Source organism: Nothobranchius furzeri, chromosome 15 (genome assembly GCF_043380555.1).
Source record: "Nothobranchius furzeri strain GRZ-AD chromosome 15, NfurGRZ-RIMD1, whole genome shotgun sequence".
NCBI lineage: Eukaryota > Metazoa > Chordata > Actinopteri > Cyprinodontiformes > Nothobranchiidae > Nothobranchius > Nothobranchius furzeri.
Window position 1 is genome coordinate 45442767 of NC_091755.1, and position 17424 is coordinate 45460190.

The 17424-nt window shown below is 43.0% G+C and overlaps 2 protein-coding genes across 5 annotated transcripts; one reads left to right on the top strand and one right to left on the bottom strand.

The window, feature by feature from the left end:
- Window positions 1-13: 13 nt before the first annotated feature.
- renbp (renin binding protein) lies at window positions 14-9840 on the bottom strand. Of its 4 annotated transcripts, none has more exons than XM_015968673.3 (11): window positions 9763-9840; window positions 8005-8110; window positions 7849-7924; window positions 7697-7772; window positions 4506-4684; window positions 3436-3660; window positions 2944-3025; window positions 2684-2859; window positions 2472-2603; window positions 1782-1869; window positions 14-1426 (listed from the first exon to the last, which is right to left on the bottom strand). In XM_015968673.3, exons 2-11 carry the CDS (start codon window positions 8103-8105, stop codon window positions 1353-1355), a joined length of 1209 nt encoding a protein of 402 aa, XP_015824159.1. In that variant the 5' UTR covers window positions 8106-8110; window positions 9763-9840; the 3' UTR covers window positions 14-1352. The 4 variants fall into 4 exon arrangements, 3 of the variants coding, with proteins under 3 accessions (XP_015824159.1, XP_015824161.1, XP_054602385.2); XM_015968675.3 differs by having other exon boundaries at window positions 9698-9782; XM_054746410.2 differs by lacking the exon at window positions 9763-9840 and having other exon boundaries at window positions 8005-9756.
- A 3033-nt stretch (window positions 9841-12873) lies between these two features.
- LOC107391381 (uncharacterized) lies at window positions 12874-14462 on the top strand. The gene is made up of 4 exons (XM_015968672.3): window positions 12874-13015; window positions 13085-13135; window positions 13403-13597; window positions 13704-14462. The coding sequence occupies exons 1-4, from the start codon at window positions 12970-12972 to the stop codon at window positions 14063-14065; spliced, it is 654 nt and encodes a 217-aa protein (XP_015824158.3). The 5' UTR covers window positions 12874-12969; the 3' UTR covers window positions 14066-14462.
- The last annotated feature ends 2962 nt before the right edge of the window (window positions 14463-17424 follow it).

A 17424-nucleotide genomic window follows, 5' to 3' on the forward strand; every position in this document is an offset into this window, starting at 1 on the left:
AGGCAGTCAAGTATATAGTTCAAATGAATTTTATTCTTTTCTAAACTAATTATAATACACGACAAGCTATGAATAACGATATGTGCTGGAGTGGATACGCGGTGAGGGAATGTGATGTGTAGGTGGTGTGATGTAAAGTAGATGTGTATCAGAACCTTTGTATCTGAAAGAGATTGTGAATTCTGGGTGTAAAAGAATTTGTTTGCTATAAACTAGAGTTGGTTATTAATAAAACAACATCAGACGCAATCTGTTGTGTCTACAAACCCTGATCGGAGACCCCCGGTCAGATCCGGAATGTCAGGAAGTCGTGTGGACTTCAAGGCACCGAAGTTTGTAGAGTGACCGCCACACGACCAGACCGGTCTTGAGTTGTCTCCAGGTCACAACAGGCATGAAGGTTCGTTGCGTCTTACATGGATGTCCTTAAGGAGTCGTGTGGCTGTGTCAGCTGGGTGGACTGTGCGTCAAAAAGAGAAAGGCGTCTCAAGGAGGCCGGTTCCGAACTGGCCGCTTTGGAGTTCCGCTCGAAACTGAGTAACTCGGGAGGTCGCTCTAGTTTTATTAATCTAGAGTTCATGAATTCTGCGAATCAGAAGTTGACATGTTTGCAGGCTTTACCAAACATCCATCAGAAAAGCACGCCTTCCAGAGACAAGCTGTTCTAGCTCTGCGGATGAAGGATCTTCAACTTCATGTGAGATGATCTTAACCTGAATCTGCATCTAATGAACTCTGAGTGTAGATAATGATTCACTTGTTAAATCAAACAGTACTGATCATAAGATATAAAAGGATCTCTGTAATGACAATATTCATTTCAACTTCACTGAATTAGGCTCAGATTATTCATAAAACATCTGGTTCATCCAACCATATGATTGTTTAACTTATGAGTTGTAAAAGTTCAATTTTCATTCAGAGTGTGGCGTCCAGCAGTCTGAGATAAGAGGACAGCCTGTGTTTGGAGACAATCTTGTCTTCATGGACTGTCAACAATCTTCTGGGTGTTAGAAGATGGAGTAGAAAATCCACCTAGATAGTGGGATTATGTCTGTAGGTGACCGATCGCTGTGTGGTCAATATATAGGTCACAGCTGACCCTTTCTGGACGTTACACAACCAATGAAAATACAAAGTCTGGTTAGAGACGCTCCATCGTTTTTGAACATTGGAGTTAAAAAAAGATTTCTCAATCCAGGAGATTAAAATCACAGCAAGGGGAAATTACCTGCCGGATTTTAAAACCCGACCAGAGCAGCAGAGATTCTCAGTCTAAATCAAACAGTTCCCTTTACAACAACGATGGTGATGAATGTGATCGAGTCTGATGATTCCAGATGTTTGAATTTTCACTCTTTGCTTGCCAGCAGATCATCCAAGATGCGCTCACACATGTAGAGGCAGCGAGGCACGTGGAAGAAGCCTGGAGACCAGAGGAAACACCGTTAAAGCAGCTGTTCTCAGAACCGTTTCGGTACCAACGGTACTGATCCGCATAGGAAATTAGGTCAGAGACGGAGCAGGATTCTTGCTCCTTTAGACTCCTGAGCTGCCGGTATTCATCAACGACCACCGAGGATATCCTACTGGAGATGCTTCCTAACCCTGACCCTCCTGCACAGAGGAGGTGGCTCCATCGTGACGGAGGAACACCGAAGCAACCAAACTTTGACCCACCTGGAAAAGCTTCTGCAGGTGGGCGATGTGTAGTGTGACAGTAAATCAGCTCATTGCTGCTTCTAACGTCGTGTCTCTGACAGCCGGTCAGGAGAACTCACCTTTAAAGGGCCCTCCTTTAAAGTCCAGAGCAACTTTTCCTTCCTGTGTCAGATATCCGAACCACTCACCGCCCGCAGGATCTGGAAACTGTGGAGAATCAGACACACCAACAGGCTTTACTGCAGTGGGACGTTCACGTCATCACCACGTCAAACTCAGTCTGTTTAGATGCTGCAGAGAAAAACAGTCGGGTTTGACTTTGAGCAGCAGTGTGTGGTCGGCTGCAGTGCCCACAAAAACCGATCAGCAGCCGTTTTGTTACCGATCGGCCCAAACGTGCAGGATAAATCAGAGTTTTGTAGCGGGAGGAGGATCATCTGGATGTTTAGTTTAACTTGTCACGGTAAAACAGAGGAGGCGGGATGATCGGAGGTCTTTTCCTGCCGATCCTCCAGATGGCGCTCTCGTCTCTCTGGTGCACCAGCTTGATGCAGAAACGTGTTTTTCTGACCAACAGGAGGATCTTTTGTAGTTTCATACAATTTTAAGACAACATCAAACATCAGCATCTCTGCATCAGATCTAATAGTTTTATATTTTATTACTTAACTGAATAAAATGAGTGGAAGTGGTGAAGACCAGGTGTGGACCCAACCCAGGTCTAAACCCGTGACCTTTTCAGCCTGATCTGTGACTGAAAAGTGGTGAAAGTGTCAGGTTCCTTTGTCAGGAGCACTCAGTGGACTCACGTGGCTGAAGGTGTATTCATACACCTGGAAGAAGCTCTGCAGCAGCTCCGCCTTTCTGCTCTGGCTGTAGGCCATCAGGAGGGCGATGAGAGCTTCACTGTGAGGCCACCACAGCTTCATGCTCCACTCCAGCTGCTCAGACACACAAACATAAACGTCTCAGCCTAGTCTCCCCAGTCAGGAGCTTCTAACAACTTCTAAAGGGGCTCCACCTGAGTAGGGCAGTGGCCATCCACGTCCAGGAAGTAGAACAGACCGCCGTGGGCTTTGTCCCAGCCGCTCTCATAAGGAAGCTCCACAAACTTTTGGATGGCGGTTGTCTGGATCTGCTCATCACCGCGTTCTGCAGCGTACTGCAGCAGGAACCAGCCTGCCTCCAGAGCGTGGCCTGAGTCAGCACAGAGAGAGGAGGGAACGTTGAAAAACGCTGAGGTGAGCAGATGATAGCAGGCTTCAGCGTTCTGGGTGGTACCCGGGTTCTGCAGGCGACCCAAGCATCCAGGAAGCTCCGACCCGTCCGCTGACACGTTCTCGAGGATGGCTGCTCCGTCTCTCTGCGGCAGATCAAATAAAAGGTGGTTAAACTATCAACTAACACTTTAATTATTAACACGAAAGCTTCTGTCGTTTGGACTTTATTCTAATCCGGTTCTCGTCTCCTGATGTTCCTCCGCCGCTTTCAGACTTCCCTGTGATGGTTTACCCCGATCAGATGTTCTCCAGATGTTCTGGAGCAGATTAATGTTAAAAATATCGTTTCAATAGCTGAACTGTTTATTCTGATGCTATTAGAAAATCGGTAATAATCAGCTTTATAACAGGTGTAACACCAGTACAGGAGCAAAACGGTCCCTTTTCACCAGCGGACCCTCCACCAGAGGCCATGAATGGAGAACTCTTGAGGTTAAAGGGATTCGGACGCTTCTGGTTCGTAGAGTTCAGACAGCGAACTGTGTCCAGGTACCTGGACGTGCTGGAGAATCTGCTGGACACACCAGCTCCCCAGTTCAGCGTACTTCTGCTCCACCCCCCGCCGGTCTTCCGACAGCTGTTGGACCAGACACAGGAGCATCATGGGAACCGCCATGCTGTTGGTGGGAACGTCACCCGGAAGCTGGGGCCGACCCAGGCCCGACCCGTCCACCCGGACCCAGTGTATCAGCTGCTCCATCATCTGCTCGGCTTCCAGCTGGAAGACAGCAGATCAGGAAGTCACGGGTCTTCTAAAGACTTCTCCATGGACGTAATTTTGGGGGGGACAGGGGTGACATGTCCCCCCCCCCACACACACACACACACACTTTTTCCAAAGTCAAGGTTTGACCCCTGCACTTTCTACCATCCAAAAACAATATTACGCTATATTAAATTGACACTAGTTGAGCTCTAGGACCAAGCAGAAAACAACCGTTTGTGTTGAAGCCTGTTTCCCATTAGAGTATACTGTAAAGACCCCCCCCCCCCCACACACACACACACACACACTTCTAAAGTGAAAATTACGTCCATGGACTTCTCCAAACCTCCTGAAGATCGTTCGTAAGGATTTGTGAGTCTGGTAGAGCACTTTAACCTCAGGAAAAGAGATTATTGAACATTTTATTAACATTTATAAAATTAAATCAGCTATTGGACAAATGAGTAATAATAATAATTTGATGTAAAAGGAAAACAAAAAGTCTTGATTTTTATTTAATCTGACAGTATTTCGAGTTTCGGTTAAACTCTGCTGATCTCCTCTAACGCAGCAGCTGGAGGAGTGTTAAAGCCTCGGGTCGTGTGTGGTCTCATCCGAACCCATAACACAACGGTTCTTTTGGTAAAATGTCTGGTTAGGTATTAATAAGTGAGGCGTAACTCTCACGAGAAGTTCCCCAGAGCACCATACTGGGCCCACCGTAGATCCTTGTGCACGTAAACAAACACGGGCATGTTCCTTTTCCAGATGCGACGCTGACGTGTCATCACGTGTTTGTTTGTCTGAAACCCGATAACTACTGAAACAGAATCTTGTTTAGTCGGTTCCGCTCGTACCTGCATGTCCTGGTCCTCGGTGACCCTGCTCAGCTCATCCATGGCCATGACGTAGAAACACTCACTAAAAATGCTCCTCTGAACTTTGACTGCTTTTCCATCTCTCGTCAAGCAGAACGCACATTTCCACTGACCGCTGCTGCTGGAAACTCGAGCAAACTTCCTCAGAAATGCTCCTCCTGCGGGAACATCAGAGGCATCATTAGACCTGAAAACGACCTTAAATCCTGAAAACACCTAATGATGAATACAGATGGACATGAGCGCATCCGTGGGGAATACTGACATGCCCTGAAGAAGGTTGTTACTACTGGTTGATACTGGTTTTTACTGGTTACTACTGGTTAGTCGTGCGCAGCTCTCGGTGAGATCTGGTGTTTGTGTTTAACGCTGAAAACCTGCTGCTCGGCACGCTCATCCTACAGGAAAGCTGGCTGCGGATGAGCAGCAGCTCCATAAATAAAACAGCTGCATGCTTCAGACACGTCTGTGTTTAATCCTTTAACAACAACAACAACAACAACAACAACAACAATCTAGTTTCTAAAACTGAACTGTTTATCAATAATAATCATTTACATTTCATTATGTAGTTCTATAAGAAAATAACACATAAATAAAGGTGCCACCTGTAGATCCACCACCAGGGGGCAGCAGACATGGCAGGATTCTGATGAAGGTACTAATCCTAATCTGGGTGATTTAAGGTCACATTGGGTTTCATAGAGATTTGAGACGATATTCTAAATCCTGTTAATTATTTTAATGGACAAATAATAATAATCAGAAATGTTTTGACATCTCTTTATGTTACTAATAGTTTGCTTTTGCTCGTTAACGGTGTTAGTGTGGGTTAGTTTCTCAGGTAACTCCTTAAATTCTGGTTTTGTGATTCTCATGTTGTTATCGTATGGCTGATCTTTTTTAAACTGGGTTTATTTTACGTGTTTCTTATCCTAAATAGTAATATTTATTTGTGCATTTTGGGGTTTAACTCTAAAAACTGGTGGTTACTTGTGGTGTATCTCAAGGTTCTATCCTTGGTCCACTATTATTTAATCTGTACATGCTTCCTCTTGTGCACATTGTTCAGAGGCACAATGTTAATGATCATAATTATGCAGATGACCTGCAGTTACATATTTCATTGTCTTCTGATAATACCGCTCCCCTTCACTCTCTTACATAGTGTATCAAGGGTATGGTTGCCTGGCTGTCTGAAAATTTCTTACAATTAAATCAAGACAAGACAGAAATTCTGGTATTTGGTCTAAACACACAGAGACGGACAGTTGTAGATCTTCTCTCCTCTGTCTCTTCAATGTAAAAATGATGCTTGGGTGTATTGTTAGATAATGACCAGAATTTAAAAAAACACATTAATCACACAACTAAAATAGCCTTTTTTTATTTATGTAACATTTCTAAAATTAAACATTTTGTATTGAAAACTGACGTTGAAAAGCTAATCCATGCATTCATAACTAGCAGCTGGATTATTGTAATGGTCTCTTAACTGGCCTCCCTCAGGATGCTTCTCACAGACTGCAGCTGATTCAGAACACTGCTGCTCGTGTTCTGACCTAATATTAATGTCGATGGTTCTGACTGGAACAGAGAAATCAGAACACATTACGCCTGTTTTAAGATCTCTGCACTGGCTACCAGTTGAAAAAAGAATACTGCAACGCTCTGTATGCTGGTCTGGCCCAGTGCACGGTTGCACGGCTCCAGTTTGTGCAGAACTCTGTGGCTAGGTTCCTGACAGGCACTAGATGTCGAGAGCACATTACCCCAGTGCTGGATGCTCTGCACTGGCTCCCGGTAAAATATCGAGCTCTGTTCAAAATCTTAAAGACTCATTTTTATCTGATTGCGTTTCAGCGCTAGGGTCACTTGAACTGCCCTAACATTATGGTTTTAACTTTTCATCTTTTTAACCCAGATGCTTGATTTTATATTGTCTGACATTTGTTTTTTATCGATTAGTCTTATTCCAATATCTCTTATCTGTAATAGTGTTTGCTAGATATTTTATAATTTTATGTTTTTATCCTGCTTTTATGCCCATGTACTGGGAATGTTTTTCTTATAATGATGTTGTTCAGCACCTTGGGCTTCGGATAATGTTGTAGAAGGTGCTATACAAATAAAATTTGATTGATTGATTGATTGATTGAATTGATTTAAAAGTCCTACTGCTTGTATATAAAGCTCTCAGTGACCTTGCACCACAATATATTACAGATATGCTGGTACCTCATATACCAGTCAGACCACCCCGGTCTGCAGATCATGGGTATCGTGTTATAACACGTACACGTCAGGGGAGGCTGCTTTTAGTGTAGATGCACCTAAGATCTGGAATACTCTGCCTTTAGAGAAGAGGGAAGCAGCTACACCAGATATTTTTAAGATAAATTTACAAACTTTTTTATTTGAACAAACATGTGATTGTGTTGTATTATTTCTAATTTACATCCTCCTTTTATAGATGTAGTTTTATTCATAGATAAGCGCTTACAATTATGTTTCACTGTTAGCTTAGCTTCATTTTATGGCCGTGTATGGATGTGTGTGCAAAAACGTGTATAAGTGTGTGTGTGTGTGTGTGTGTGTGTGTGTGTGTGTGTGTGTGTGTGTTTGAATGTATAGGTTTTAGTTTTATGTGTATATTTTATGTATGTGTACACCATTTGCTGTTAACGTGTGTACATATTTTATAATTGTTTTATTTAGTCTCTTTTACTGTTAAGCACATTGAGTTGTTACCATGCAGGAAAATCACTCTATAACTAAAGTCATTCATTCATTCATTCATTCATTCATTCATTCATTCGTTCGTTCACACGTGTTTTTAGCCTGTTTCTGCTGTTAGACGACACACGGGGGCTGTATGGATAATTCTGGATTTCGGCTCCACCGTGATCCTTCTGGAGCCTCATAAGGTAGAACAACGTGATGAGAGCAGAGGACTGAAGCTGCTGCATCAGCTGATTTTAGTCAGTAGTTGTCCGAGGGACATGCATTTGTCTCCAACTGCAGAGTTTCATCAAAGGGAAGTCCAGGATAAGAGCAGAGCTGACAAACGCTGCTTAGCTAAGTTTAGACCAGAAGAAGCTGACTGCTGACAGCTTGAAGACAATCATTCAAGATGTAGGAAGGGTTTTCCTGTGACGAGTGAAGCTCACCAGCTTTTGCTGCTTTCAGGATTTCAGGCTTCCTGAACCGATCCACGGTTCTATAGAGGCGACAGTACATCCACACCTGTGAGAAGAATAACCCAGAAGCTTCAGCCGTGTTTCACCATCAGACCTCTTATTTGATCTCCAGACGGACCAACCTGTCTGCCCTGCAGCCAGACGTACTTCAGCTCATCGTAAATATTCCCGTCCTTCCCGATGCAGGTGAAGAAGCCCCTGAAACAGGAAGTAGAGATGCTCCTGTTAAACACACGGACATCGGAACCAACAGCATCACAGGTGCGGCTGTGCTGTACCCGTGCACGGTGTCATGAGAGTATTTGAGCCAGAAGTCTACCACAGAGTCCAGCTGTGCTCGGATGTGCTGCCGACATTCCTCCAGCTTCACCGCAGACATGCTTCCTGTTAAACAGACGTCAGGTAACGGGAAGGTGAGGAAGATTCTAGGGGTGAGGAGATCCATCATCTTAGAAGAGCTCAGGATCTTAATCTTCTCTGGTCTGGGAACACCCTGAGGCCCCTCAGGAGGAGCTCCTGCTGGTTTCCCCCATGGAAGGAAATCCCGTGGTTTACCCTGATGCAACCGGATAAGAAATTTACACAAGTCTGGCTGAATCCAGACAAAAAGAGGAACCCCAAAACGGACCTGTGCACAAGTTTGAGTCCATCTGCTCTCCAAAGAGCATAAAACCTGACGTGTTTCTGCATTTTCAGCAGAGAAATCTGAGGAAACTGGATAAGTAGAGACAAAAGAACAACAACCGATTCTGAAGGTCAAAGATCTGAAACAGAACCAGAGAAGCATCATCAGGAGTGTGACGTATCTTCAGCTGTTTCCTGGTAAACTCCTGACAACGAGTTCCTGGTTCCTCTAGGAGCCTTTTTATGTCTGAGTGTCTCAACGGTCAGATTTAAGTGGCTTAACACGTCAAACAGGTAGAAGAACTCGACTGAATCCGAATAAAACCCAGAAAGAAAAACTCTCTGAAGGGTCTTTACTGGTTACTGCTGTTATTACTGGTTACTATTACTAGTACTGGTTACTATTACTAGTACTGGTTACTATTACTAGTTAATACTGTTATTACTGGTTACAACTACTGGAACTGAAATTTTTACTGGTTACTACTACTAGTTAATACTGTTATTACTGGTTACTACTACTGGAACTACTGTTTTTACTGGTTACTACTACTAGTTAATACTGTTATTACTGGTTACTACTACTGGAACTACTGTTATTACTGTTACTACTAACAGATATTACTGGTTACTATTACTAGTTAATACTGTTTTACTGGTTACTACTACTGGAACTACTGTTATTACTGTTACTACTAACAGTTATTACTGGTTACTATTACTAGTTAATACTGTTATTACTGGTTACCACTACTGGAACTTCTGTTATTACTGGTCATACAGTTAGTTATTACTGGTTGTTACTACTGTTATTACTATTGGAGACTGGTTGGTTTTATCCTGGGATTTAATCCACTACTTTATAAAATATTGTTTCTTCTTCTTCTTCTTCTTCTTCTTCTTCTTCTTCTTCTTCTTCTTCTTCTTCAAAACTACATTTCCTAAAATCCACCAAGCATTTGGAGTGAACCATTTTGCTGAATGAAGATCTTTGGTTAACTTGCAGATAAACAGAAAACAGTCAGCTGCTCTCATAAGGAACATAATAAAGTGCTGACTGGTAACTTTATGAAGGGGGGGGGGGTATACAAAGCAAGTGCCTAATAATAAAACAAACGGGGTATTTCTGTGCTTTAATGGTGGGGTGTTTTATCAAACTGGGTCATATTTTAGAGAATAACTATTTTATCTTTTACCAAAGCCAGACCGCAGTTTAGCTTAAAGCTAAAGTTTCCTTCCTCTTTGATGAACTGGACTATAAATCCTAATCCCATCTTCTTTTCTTTCCCTCTTTTGAAACGGCCCCTCTCCAGGTGATTACATCGTGTAACGGAGCCGTTACGTTACCGATTCGTGCCCAGGTGTTCAGTCTGATCAGCGGCGGAGGAAAACGGTGAAGTTGAATGTTTTACCTGCAGATCCCGGATCAGCTCAGACAGCAGCAAAGAACAACAGCTCTGCAGCTGCTGCTGGTCACGTGACCGAAGGAGGACGTAAACATATTCCAGCAGCCAATCAGAGCAGAGCTCTGTCCCGAGGATCCAGTCAGTCAAACAGGGACTTCATTTATTCCAACACCAGTCATGGCATGTGTGTGTGTGTGTGTGTGTGTGTGTGTGTGCGTGCGTGCGTGCGTGCGTGCGTGTGTGCGTGTGTGTGCTGCATGGTAGCAGGGTGGTGCCTCATCTACTTGATTATCTGCTATCTGATCTTGAAACTCTGAGATCAGAAAGTCTCCCTGTGATTGATCCGATCCTGATCTAAGTTAATAAATTGGACCTGCTGCTTTTCACTTAAACTTCCGTTTCAGAACATTTCCGACTCTCATCCAGAGTTTCCAGCTACTAAACAGAATAAGCTCGAACACCAGGCTGAGCCAGCCACGTTTTACAGATGATCCATGAAAACAAATCAAATTCTCATCAAGATGTCTCAGAATAACTCTGATCTGGTTCAAGTCAAACGATGGTTTTTATTCACACCCACACACTTTTCTGAGCGGTGGAGGCCCCACCCCTCGCTCTCTGCTAGTGAATGAAAACAAACGACCGTTTCAGCAGAATGAGGTTCTGGTTCTGAGTCTACTTGGGCCATGGCCTCAGCTCAGACATTCATCAGTGTTCATGTTGCTCCACTGGCTGGAGTCCTTTATTCGTGTTTATTAGGAACCCGCTAAGAGCCGCTCTCACACATCTCGTACGTGCGTGGATTCTATGTCCTCTAGTTATGGTCAAAGACCCAGGTCAGCTGGTCTTCTGCTACTGTGCACTTCCTGGATGTCCTACAAATCGCGAGGTGAACGAGCGTCTGTGTGCTGCCCCCATGCTCTGGAATACACTTCCCATTACGGTTAGGCAGGCATCCTCTCTGGCTGCTTTTAAATCCCGTTTGAAGATGACCTCCTTTTAGGGTTTGGCCTTCAGCCAGTGACTCGCTTATTGAGTTAATTGTTTTTATTTGCTTACTGGTTCTACTTTTGTTGTGTTTTCTGTCTTGTTTGGTTTTGAATGGGCCTGCCTGTGCAGCACTTTGGTCAGCTCTCACGCTGTATTTTAAATGTGCTGTATAAATAAAGTGTATGGTATGGTAGTATACGTTTATATGAGAGGTCACGATGGATGAAAGCTATTGCAGATGTCCATAAAAACACACAGAAAGCTTCTTCTCTGAAAACAGCACGGCTCACCCTCATGTGTTCCTACAGCTGTTCTCTTTGGCTCTTCCAGTGTAAACAAGTGTGTTGGTCTCACTCTTTAGAGCAGCTCATACACTCCTCATGTTGTGGTCTTTCTTCATCAGTTGGAATAAAATGTTTGGAACAAGGAGCCATCACATTATGGTGCACCTGCTAAAAATATGCAAACCCCAGTGCTCCTTCTTCAGATCAGATAAACTGGATGAACTTAGATTTCATCTTTTTCTTTTGCAAGAATGAATAAACCACATCAAATTGAATGAAAGAAATGTTTTAATTTTCACCGTAGGTGCCTGCAGTACTTAGATCAACCACCAGATGGCAGAGGAGGTGTGGGATTGTGGTTGCAGGGTCAGTAACTAGAACATTCCTGAAGCCTGGCATCACCATCAGAGCAAAACAATAACAAAAAAACATCCCAAAATGTTTCAGGAGTCTTTGTGCGAACGTGTTTACAGACGTGCTGCTTCACTTAAACTTAATTATTAAATAAATGAGATTTTTCTGTGATTTCCCAATTAACTGATGCAAATAACTGCATTATGTTATCACACTGTGTGTGTGTGTGTGTGTGTGTGTGTGTGAGAGAGAGAGAGAGAGAGAGAGAGAGAGTGTGTGTGTGTGTGTGTGTGTGTGTGTGTGTGTGTGTGTGTGTGTGTGTGAGAGAGAGAGAGAGAGAGAGAGAGAGAGAGAGAGAGAGAGAGAGAGAGAGAGAGAGAGAGAGTGTGTGTGTGTGTGTGTGTGTGTGTGTGTGTGTGTGTGTGTGTGTGTGTGTGTGTGTGTGTGTGTGTGTGTGTGTGTGTGTGTGTGTGTGAGAGAGAGAGAGAGAGAGAGAGAGAGAGAGAGAGAGAGAGAGTGTGTGTGTGTGTGTGTGTGTGTGTGTGTGTGTGTGTGTGTGTGTGTGAGAGAGAGAGAGAGAGAGAGAGAGAGAGAGAGAGAGAGAGTGTGTGTGTGTGTGTGTGTGTGTGTGTGTGTGTGTGTGTGTGTGTGTGTGTGTGTGTGTGTGTGTGTGTGTGAGAGAGAGTGTGTGTGTGTGTGTGCGTGTGTGTGTGTGTGTGTGTGAGAGAGAGAGTGTGTGTGTGTGCGTGTGCGTGTGCGTGTGTGTGTGTGTGTGTGTGTGTGTGTGTGTGTGTGAGTGAGAGAGTGTGTGTGTGTGTGTGCGTGTGTGTGTGTGTGTGTGTGTGTGTGTGTGTGTGTGTGTGTGTGTGTGTGTGTGTGTGTGTGTGTGTGTGCCCTCTGCAGAGCTTGTGTAGGAACCCACGTACCTTATTAAGAGCTCTGCTCCGGTCAGTATACATGAAGGTGCAGCACCTCTGGTTTCACAGCTGGTTTCTGATCCTTGAATCGCTCTGACCCGCCACCAGGACTGAATTTGACCAAAGAACTAACAGAATATATTTTTTAGTGAGCGGAGTATTTAAAATGTTCATTTTTTAAAAAATCAGACATAAATAACAACAAAAAGTGAAGGAAAAGCTGATCTAGTTCCTGTTCTTTAATTGAAGGCATTTGGAGCTGTTCCTTCTTTTCATTGCTTCTTTTGGAGTTTTATGGCTGAATGTTAACATTTGAAATGCTTTTTATGCTCCTTGTCTTGTGCTGTTTTGTTCTTACATGAGCAGCATTATGGGGGAATAGCTGTGGTGATGAAATGTGATTTGACCTTTGACCCTGGCCCTTCATGAATCCGATTGGTGCCCTTTGACAACGATTCTGTCATCAGTGTCAGTGATGACACTTCCATCGTACGGGGTTTTGATCGTGTGGCAACAGAAGAAACTTCCACACCCTGAGGTGGGTGTCGTAACAACTCCTGCCGTGCAGCTGAGACACGCTAGAGCACCGAATCCAGCCCAGCTCGCTGACTAAAGGCTTCAGGGCGGAGGAAGATCGTCTCTGTTGTACAGCTGAAGGCGTTGGTGTGATGGCCGGGTCAAAGGGAAGCTGTTGGTGTGATGTTTTTGGTGCAGGTAGGTGAACAGACGGGAACTTTGGCCAGTGAGGAAACTGATTTACTATCGACGATGTCGTCTCTGCAGGATGCACCATCCTCTTTGTGACGGCGTTCCCGGTTGTCCAGATCACGCTGGGTAAGTAGGCGATCCGTTTCTGGATTTCACAGAAACCAGAAGGTCTTGTTTGAAGTGCTTTCTGCCTCCAGAGAGCCGCGTGGTGGGAGACACAAAACCAAACTGGTATTCGTAGGACTGGTTTGAGTCCTTCACTCCTCTCATGTTTTCTACTCCGTCATCCAACCGTCTGAGTTCTTGACTCGCTCGTGTCCGCTCTGCCATCGTGGACAGATGAAGGACTGGTGGTGAAAGTCTTGAAGCTAATAGTTGTGTCCACATAAACAGGAGCGGTTTACCTGTATGAGTGTCCAGTAGCACCAGTCCTCCCAGTGTATGTGATGGTGTTTGGAACCAGTGCTCTGCTGATGACGGCCATGTTGGCGATGCCGAGGCTCCTCTGTCCAGGAGCACCACGCCCCACCTTCTGGACCCTGCTGCTCGTCACGCTGCTCCTCTTGTTCTTCATCTGGTTCCTCGTTGGTCAGTCAGCACTGAGAACACCTGTCACCTGATGCCCACAGCTCTTAGATCTTTGTTTCATCAGCCTGGTTTTCCCTTCTTGATCGTTTACTCTCTCTGTTCTCAGGCAGCTACCAGATTTATTCCATATATCCACCCAACTACGACAAGAACAACATCACCGATTCCAACAGCTCCATCAGCGGGATCCACTCTTCTTCGGACACCAAACTCAACCTTGCCTCGAAGAGCCCGAGGCTTCTGAGGCTGAACCAAACCCAGACCAGCGGCTGGACTTCAGCGCTCAGCAGCACGAGCCCCAGCGGCGAGCTGTCAGACCTCCAGCACTGCAACAGAACTTTGTACCTGTTTGCTTTCTGGACCAACACGCTCTTCTGTGTGATGGCAGGAGCCGCCGCGCTGGTGATGAGCTGCTTGTACTGTTTCATGAAATGCACGGATGTCTTCGTGCAGCATCTCTCCACCTGAATCTACGTTTAAAAGACAAACAGCATAATAGAGCTGCAGCGTGGCAACACCTCCAGTAACAGAACACGACCGCGACGACCAGAACAACTTTAATCCGCCTTGAAAGATTTTTGACTCACATTAAATATAAAAAGATGTTTTAAGCTGCACTGAGTGACTCGGTTAAGCTGTAGAGGGAAACTTTTGAATTTTTTTGACTCTAAATAGAGAAGTAGGAACAGCGCTGTCTGAAAGTGTTTGTGCTGCAGCTTCGAGCGAAGCAAAGAGAACCAACAAGATGTGTCTTTCTTACTTTTATATGCAGCTGCATCCGTTGTTTGGTATTTGGGAGATATTTAATGAGTAAAATGAACACGTTTTCCACTAAAATGTAATTAAAGAACTTCTTTTAATAAAAGACTAATTGATTTATGAGCTAGAGTAAACACAATCACCTGTTTTCAGAAAAGTTAGGAGCCTTTTTCAAATTCAAACCAAACAGATAAGTAAATTACCGTTTGGGAGTATTTCCACAAAGTTTAAAAGATGAGTTCAGAGGAAATTTTACTAAATCAACTCAGTGTCTAAAATCTTGTTGCTGGTTTGGCCAAGGCTTTCTGTGTGGAGTCTGCGTGTTTCCTCCATGAACATCAGAGAGACCTTTGGTGTGTGAGAGTGAATGGATGATTGCTTGTCTTGTTTGTTGGCCTGTATGAAATTTTATTTTATTTTATTTTGAGTTTCTTGCTCTTCTTAAAACACGCCACCATTTGGTGGCGGTAGAGAACCGTAACGTTCAAATAACGGCAAACAGTAAAAACCATAGAAGAATACTAGGGATGTGCCTTTTTCTTTGTTTGAGTTGGAACGCTCATTAGCTACAACAGGTGTGACTAGTCCAGGAAAAGATCAAATTTGCCATATAATGTTAAAATATTTAGGGAAACAAATGAAATTAAAATTATTGGAGATTTATGATGTGATATGGAAAACAGGAAAATTGCCAAAAAATTGGAAAGAAGCAGTTATTGTACCAATAATTAAAGTAGGAAAAGAATCCAGTAGTCCAGATAGTTATAGACCCGTTGCATCAGCATCTCATATAGGTAAAATAATGGAAAGGATGGCAGTGGATAGATTAACAGATTATTTAGAGAGAAATAAAAAGATATCACTGTATCAAAGTGGTTTTAGGAAAGAGAGAGGCACGATGGATGCAATTGTTTATTTAGAAACAGAAATTAGGAAAGCTTTAATTAATAAAGAGAGTTTAGTGGTAGTCTTTTTTGATGTAGAAAAAGCCTCTGACATGGTGTGGACAGAGGGATTGTTACTAAAACTTAAAAAATTAGGAGTAGGAGGAAGAATGTATAACTGGATTAAAGATGTTTGGAGTGAGCGAAATATTCAAGTAGAAATAGGAAGTACACTTTCTAGGGGGTGTAAAGTAGAAAATGGCACTCCTCAAGGAAGTGTCATTAGTCCGATATTATTTACTATTATGACAGATGATGTGTTTCAGAATGTGGGGACTGAGTTTGGTATGGCATTATTTACAGATGATGGAGCAAAATGGAAGAAAGGGAAAAATATCCAATATGTGCAAAAGAAAGTTCAGGAAGCAATTAAAATGGTGGAAAACTGGTCGTATGACTGGGGTTTCAAGTTTTCAGTGGAAAAAACTAAAAGTATGGTGTTTACAAAGGGCAAGAAAGTAATGGAGAATTTAACATTGTATGGAAAAGAGTTGGAGCAAGTGGATAAGTTTAAATATTTAGGAGTAATATTTGATAAAAGGTTAATATGGAAGGATAATATAAATAAAATAGAGGAAAGATGCAAAAAAGTAATAAATATAATGAGATGTGTGAGAGGATGTGAGTGGGGGGCTTGTGCTCAGGCATTAAAATACATGTACGGTGCAATGATACGATCAGTGATAGATTATGGGAGTGTAGTTTAAGTTCAGCATCTAAAACATTAATGAAACGGATTTAACTCATACAAAGTCAAGCATTAAGAGTGTGTTGTGGAGCACTAAAAACTACCCCTGTTGTGGCACTACAGGTAGAAATGGGTGAGTTACCAATACAGCTTAGGATAAAACAGATAGCTTTAAATTATTGGGCAAGTATACGAGGGTGTGAGGACGACGACCACATGGCAAAAAGGTCACTGAGTCCGTGCTGGGAAAAGGAGAAAATGAAGAAGGAATATGGTAGCTGGAAAGTGCAAGATTGGGCAAAAGAGAGTAAGATCCAAGATGAAGTACAAATTAAAAAGTTTTTATATACAGTTAATCCAAAATGGATATTTCCAGAAGTGTGTGTTGATTATAGTATTTATGATAAGATAAGAAGCAGTGGGGGAAAAGGAAATTGGGATAAAATTACAGAAGATGGCTAAAGTTAAACAGCTGTGAGTCTTTTGTGCATGTATTTACAGATGGATCAAAGGACCTGGTAGGGGGGAAACCGGGTTTGCATTTGTGATACCACATATAGGAGTAGTAGTTAGGGAAAGAACTCCAGATCATTTATCTGAGTACACAGTGGAGATGATAGCTATATTATTTAGTCTTCAATGGATGGAACAAAATAGAAGTAAAAAAGGAATTATATGTACTGATTCGTTGTCTGTATTAGTGTCAGTTGAATTAATGTCTACCAAGAGTCGAATAGATGTATTATATGAGATATATGAGACCATATTAGATTAGGGAATTTGGGTACGGAAGTTAAATTTTTATGGGTACCGGCACACAGAGTAGAAGGAAATGAAATGGCAGATTATTTTGCAAAAAAGGCAATAAGAGAGAGGAAAATAATAAATATTGCGTATAGTGCCGCTGAAATTAAATCTATCATTAAAGCACATATAATGGAAGAGTGGCAAAGAATGTGGGAGAGGGGAGAGAAAGGAAGTCATTTATTTCAGATACAAGGGAAAGTAGGAAAATGGAAAAATATAAGGATGAATAGTAGAGATCAAAGAATAATATCAAGATTAAGACTGGGACATACTGGGCTTAATAATACGATGCATCTGATGGGGAAACATCCCACAGGTGTGTGTGGATGTGGGGTGGGGGGAGAAACGGTGGAACATATTTTATGTAACTGCATAAAATATGAGGAAGGTAGAGGACAACTCAGGGAGGAATTAAAAAATATAGGAGGTGGAGTGGTAAACGTAAAGAATTTGTTAAATGGTGAAGAAAGAACATATAGGTTGGTTATTGATAGCGGTTTGTTACTCCGACTCACACTCCAGCACAGTAGGTGGCGGAATTGCACCTAGAAGTTAGCTGCCACCCGCCAATAAACACGAAGAAGAAGAAGACTCGAGCGGCTGGCGCGAACCTATCAACGTTTTTGTTC

Coding starts and splice junctions, on each gene's coding strand:
- renbp (XM_054746410.2), bottom strand. CDS start 8,516: ATGATGCTTCTCTGGTTCTGTTTCAGATCTTTGACCTTCAGAATCGGT. Junction 4,685..7,696: donor CCTGAAAGCAGCAAAAGCTG/GTGAGCTTCACT, acceptor ATGTTCCCGCAG/GAGGAGCATTTCTGAGGAAG. Junction 2,604..2,683: donor ATGGCCACTGCCCTACTCAG/GTGGAGCCCCTT, acceptor GTGTCTGAGCAG/CTGGAGTGGAGCATGAAGCT.
- LOC107391381 (XM_015968672.3), top strand. CDS start 12,970: ATGGCCGGGTCAAAGGGAAGCTGTTGGTGTGATGTTTTTGGTGCAG. Junction 13,136..13,402: donor GGTTGTCCAGATCACGCTGG/GTAAGTAGGCGA, acceptor CCACATAAACAG/GAGCGGTTTACCTGTATGAG. Junction 13,598..13,703: donor CTTCATCTGGTTCCTCGTTG/GTCAGTCAGCAC, acceptor CTCTGTTCTCAG/GCAGCTACCAGATTTATTCC.